This window comes from Miscanthus floridulus, chromosome 12, assembly GCF_019320115.1.
Source record: "Miscanthus floridulus cultivar M001 chromosome 12, ASM1932011v1, whole genome shotgun sequence".
In the NCBI taxonomy this organism is placed as follows: Eukaryota; Viridiplantae; Streptophyta; class Magnoliopsida; order Poales; family Poaceae; genus Miscanthus; species Miscanthus floridulus.
This window is the reverse complement of record NC_089591.1, coordinates 602,714-608,286: the sequence shown is the minus strand read 5'-3', so window position 1 is coordinate 608,286 and position 5,573 is coordinate 602,714. Positions and strand designations below refer to the sequence as shown.

The following is a 5,573-nucleotide window of genomic DNA, read 5'->3' as shown; positions in this document are numbered from 1 at the left end:
GAAGAAGCTCTCCTCATCGTATCACCAAACCCAAACAAAAACGAAAGGGTGGCGCTCGGACGAAGTTTGGGATAAAATAGGATTGGTATTCCTAGATGCCATTTTAAAACGATGAAACCTAATACGTAATTATAATCTGAACATTTTGAAAAACAAAACCCACACCATCGTATATTTCCAATTATAATAAATATACTATATCAGTATATCCAAATGGGACCACGGGGTAAACGTGCAATTAATTTTGTGTGCTGAAAATGGTGGCTGCTCCTGACATCGAGGGCAACCTCTCATTTCATCTCTCTCTCCTCTGCTCACAGGAAGCACTCGAGTATGCATTCCCCACCCAAAAATAGAAGCCAAGGTTGGATGCGGAGGATCAAGACAGCAGCAATGGCAAACAAAATACTCTTTTTTTGCTTTCCCAATCCCGTATCATGCTACTGCCGGGGCTCCTAGATTGGTGGCGGCCCAATTATTATTTTCCGGGGAAATTGGTTTGCGGCCGCCAAGAATCGCAGGTTCTCTCTCTATTTCTCCTCAATTTTTTCCCGATGGTTGAAATCTGATTTGGTTTTTAGAATTTATTCTGATCGGTATTCTCATCCCAATGTCTGTTCTTCTTCCTTCTTGTGTTTGTGCCGGATTTGTCGTCCGACATGCAGAGGCATCCAGATCCAACCAAAAGGACCAATCTTGTGTGCCAGAACTGTATCACAATTTCAATTTTGGGCCAACATTTGGGTCTAATAAACATTGATTAACGTCCAACTCGAGGTGAGAAGTACCTGCAGGGGAGGAATCTATTAGCCACTGTGCTTCCTTGAGGCAGCTGTCGTGATCCCTATTGGGGGAGGTAGCAATGGCCGGTTAATTTGGTGATCGATTGAGCTGTGCAAGCAAGCAGATACTTTAGGATTACATGATGAGGTGGCCGAGGAGCAAATTCAGATGGCTCCTCAGCGCATGCCTCATTTGTCTTCTGCTGCAGCTCGTTGGTGCGATCAGGACAAGCTTGTTCTGGCCACCAGCTTGCCTGCCGTCTCCTGCAATCCCAAGAGAAGACGAATCGGTAATGACCAAGTTAATGATGCTTTGCATTCATGTAACAACTATGTGTTATGTCCTTGTAATGTTGTATGTATGCCAAGCACTGCAGTTGGTAGGCTGTTTCCCTTAGGTAAATTGTGCAGGTATGGAGAATAGGAAATTATGAAACACCAGTACACACAGGTCATGGAAATAGGAATTGCGCAGTCTAAATCGAAGTAGTAATTCAGTGTCTGTCTGTCACTTAGAGTAGACACTTTCCTTAAAATACTTCTATGATTATATTTATTTTTTTATAGAGGCGAGAAACACCTGCTTTCTACTAACTGATGCCTATATCACCATCAGACATTCAGAAGCTAAAATTCTATATCACTTTCTTGCTAATCGTTATTTCTCATACGTTGCTTATACACAGGTGGAACAACTGTGGCGCAGTTGTGCTCTAGACTTGAGAATTCCTCAAGATGTTAGAAACAAGACCCATTATAGCCTTCTATTCAACACCATCAGCAATTCATATAGAAAAAATGATAAGAAGTCCTCTCCTCAAAAGATCGGTATTGGGGAAGCAATCACTGCAGCCTTATCACCTGCAGAAGTTGCCAACACTTTTCTGGACTGCTTAAACAAGCATAATTTCTCTTTCTCTGATCATGGGCTGCAGAAGCAGGAGGAGGAAACCAGAAGCTTACTTCCCAACTCTAATAGTATCTACCTGCCTTTGGCAATGAAAAGAAGACGTCTACTTGAAGAAGATTCAGCCATTGCTCCACCCCGACCTAAAGCGAAACAAACAATAAGAAGTGTTTTGTCTTCTGAAGCAGAGGCTCACCCGCTAGTCGCTGCTGTGAAAAAGTCTGGTAAAACAGAGCCCAAACACAAGAGCAAGGACAACAGTGGCACTATCATCGCTGGTTTGTCAGTGGCTTGTGTAGCGTTGGTGGCTCTTATAGGTCTGTGCTGCTGTGCTTGTCGTGGAAGCAAAGATCCAGAATCATCATATGATGACAAACCGCTGCTGAGTTTGAATATGAGTGATTTATCAGGTGCTACAAAAGAAAACAAAGCTGCTTTTGTGTTTTTTTTCCAGTTCATCAAATTTCTCTCTTGCATGGATGCTTTCGCACTAAAAAAGATAGAGAAAGGAATGCTCACTCAGCTTTACCTGTCAATTCATGCCTTATTTCTTATTGCAACAGGTTCTTCGCGTAAATCATGCTCTACCCCAATTGATGTCAACAGGTTGGGGGCATTGTCAATCAATTCATCTGAGACCCAGCGTAAAGAATTTAAAATGCCTCCTATAAAGGCAGCAGTTAGAGAAATGTCAATGAAGTCAGAGTTTGAGCGACGCAGCAATGTGCAGGCGATGAAGCTAAGCTCTCATGAAATAACCACCATTGCTGGACGTCCGGCAGCCTTTACTAATTCTCAGGATGTGAAACCTGCTGCTGTTCCTCCTCCTCCTGCTCCGCCATCTGCACCACCACCACCACCTCCAGGTCCTCGTCTTCCAAAGCCTCCTCCTGCTCCGCCATCTGCACCATCTGCACCAGCACCATCTGCACCAGCACCACCGGCACCACCTCCTCCAAAGATGCCTACAGCTGCTGGTTCGAGCAATCCACCTCTACCAGGACCACCACCGCCTCCTGCTCCACGGCTTGCAGCCAGACCCGGACCTCCACCACCACCGAGTAGAGTCGGACCCGGACCTCCACCACCGCCAGGTAGAGCTGGAGCTGGACCTCCACCACCAGCAATGCCTGGTGGTCCAAAAGCGCGTGGGCCGCCACCATTGAAGAAGGCAGGGAATGTTGCAGGTCCTCCTGTAGACAATAAAACAAAGCTGAAGCCATTCTTCTGGGATAAAGTTACTGCAAATCCGGATCAAGCAATGGTGTGGGATCAAATTAAAGCAGGATCCTTCCAGTAAGCTTTTCCCCCTTCTTTTGCAAAGAGTTTCATCCTTCCAGTGAGCTTGCCAATCTCCCTGAACATAGCTAGCTATGACATGATTATTGTTGCTGTATCTGTACTGTGCACATCTCATTGGTTGCTTGCTACTAACCAAAGATTGGTAACACCAGGTGAATCAGTGATGTTAACTCTTCCACTTACCAATTGATTGATAGGTTTAATGAGGAGGAGATCGAGAGCCTTTTTGGTTGTCACGCTACTGACAAGAAAAATGCTGACGGGAAAAAGGATTTAGCAGCAAAGGATACTCCTCAATTTGTAAGGATACTCGACGCTAAAAAGGCACAGAACTTAGCAATATCACTGAAGGCATTGAGTGTTTCAGCTGAAGAAGTACGTAATGCAGTTATGGAAGGTAAAACCAACCATCTTTTGGGCTTCTTCTGTGTTATATATTCAGCAGAAACTATGTACCTTAAATTAATGGGTAAATATAAATTGATGCAGGGCATGAACTCCCCATTGATCTGATACAAACCTTGATAAGGTGGACTCCAACCAGCGATGAGGAGCTAAGGCTTCGGCTGTACACTGGAGAGCTCACTCAACTGGGTCCCGCGGAACAATTCTTGAGGACCATCATTGACATACCTTACCTCTACCAGCGCCTGGATGTGTTGCATTTCATGACCAGTTTACCAGAAGAAGCTGCAAATGCAGAACAGTCATTTAAAACCCTGGAGGTATTGTGGCTGCAGTAGTAGTAGTAGTACTTATTAAGCTATTACATTAAGAACATCATGTAGTTGTAGAGAATGAAGAAAAGGTCTTTCTGATAACAATGGAAAAAAATGCTGACAGTTTTATTGGATTGTACTTTTTTTGGTCGAAAAAAGGTGGCCTGCCATGAGCTTCGGAACAGCCGTCTATTCAAGAAGCTTCTAGAGGCTGTACTCAAGACTGGCAACAGAATGAATGATGGCACCTTTCGGGGCGGGGCCCAGGCATTCAAGCTGGACACCCTCCTGAAGCTCTCAGACGTGAAGGGGGTTGATGGCAAGACGACACTGCTTCACTTCGTTGTCCAGGAGATCATTCGCTCGGAGGGTGTGCGTGCCGTGCGGGCTGCCAAAGAGCAGAGCAACAGCAGCATGTCCAGCGTGATTTCTGATGACCTCACTGAGGACGTCAGCGACGACACAGAGCACTACAAGCAGCTAGGCCTGGGCGTCGTTTCCAGCTTGGGAGATGACCTACAGAACGTGCGGAAGGCAGCAATCCTGGATGCTGATGCGCTGACCATCTCGGTGGTCAGCCTGGGGCACAAGTTGGTGAAGGCGAATGAGTTCTTGAACACGGGCATGAAGAGCTTGGACGAGGACAGTGGGTTCCATCGCAAGCTTGCCCAGTTCATTGAGCAGTCTCAGGTGCGTGTGACCCAGCTTCTGGAGGAGGAAAAGAAGCTACGGGCGCTGGTACGCACTACTGTGGACTACTTCCACGGGAGCACAGGGAAAGATGAGGGCCTGCGGCTGTTCGTCATCGTCCGTGACTTCCTGGGAATCCTGGACAAGGTTTGCAGAGAGGTGAAAGAGGCAGCTGCCAAGGTTGCTGCTAATAACAAGAAACCGTCAGCAGCAGGATCAGGATCAAGGGGAAGGCAACCGTCGCAGTTGTCTTCGTCTTTCCGCGATCCTCGACAGCAACTGATGCCCGCAATTAAAGATCGGAGGAGTGCTGCGGCATGCAGCTCTAGTTCCTCTTCTGATTCTGACTGATGACTGACAGCTAAGGATTTGTGCAGACCACACCGGATTGATGGGATGACATGGGAGCACAGCAGGTAGAAGAGTTAGCGGCTATCTAGTTATGAATTGACTCGCTTACAGCAGAATGAAAAAGAGTTAGGGACACTACGTCCTGGTAGGTTAATTTAGTACACACATGATCTCAAGCTCTTAGCTTTTGCCTCTGTAAATATTTTTTTTAGACAAATACATCCTAGATATATGTGCAAAGATCGTTCAAGGCTTAATGAATAAATGTTATATCTGTTCTTATTCTGTTTCTGGGAAGTCGATCAGATATTAGTGATTTCTGATTTGTAAGTGTTGTTTATGGTTCATAACGAAAATTGGTACTGTATCTTACACCTTGGTGTTTTCTGTTTTTCTCTACCTTCCACACCTCAATTTTTTCTTAGTATTCACCCTCCTTTCTTTTATCCCCATTGAAATTTCACCCGTGTCTTTCATGTTCGACAGGATTTGTGAGTTTACAGATTTATAGATTAGGGTTGGGGTTTGGGAACAAGAGATTTTAGATAGTTGGAGCATGGCATTAGAGGGAAGGCTTGGGAGAGGTTTGGCCAGTGGTATGTTTGGTTTAGGGTGTGTTTAGTTTTGGGATAGCTGGATAGGAGGGATGGGATGGATCTATTCCTATTTTGTGTGATGGGATGGTTCCATCTCTGTGTTTGGTTGGGAGATGGAGACATCCTTGTTCTTTGTTCGGTTGGCGGGATGAGGATGAAACATGATATGTCGCCGTCGGGGAATCTGTTAGGCATATGTTTTGGTGGGGCCCACGTGTCATCCTCT

At 45.6% G+C, this 5,573-nt stretch overlaps 1 protein-coding gene across 1 annotated transcript; it reads left to right on the top strand.

Moving 5' to 3' along the window:
* The first annotated feature begins 251 nt into the window (after nucleotides 1-251).
* On the top strand, nucleotides 252-5,123 carry LOC136496399 (formin-like protein 18). The gene is made up of 7 exons (XM_066492064.1): nucleotides 252-521; nucleotides 666-1,072; nucleotides 1,469-2,099; nucleotides 2,253-2,985; nucleotides 3,189-3,388; nucleotides 3,481-3,716; nucleotides 3,870-5,123. Exons 2-7 carry the CDS (start codon nucleotides 923-925, stop codon nucleotides 4,749-4,751), a joined length of 2,832 nt encoding a protein of 943 aa, XP_066348161.1. The 5' UTR covers nucleotides 252-521; nucleotides 666-922; the 3' UTR covers nucleotides 4,752-5,123.
* Nucleotides 5,124-5,573: the final 450 nt, after the last annotated feature.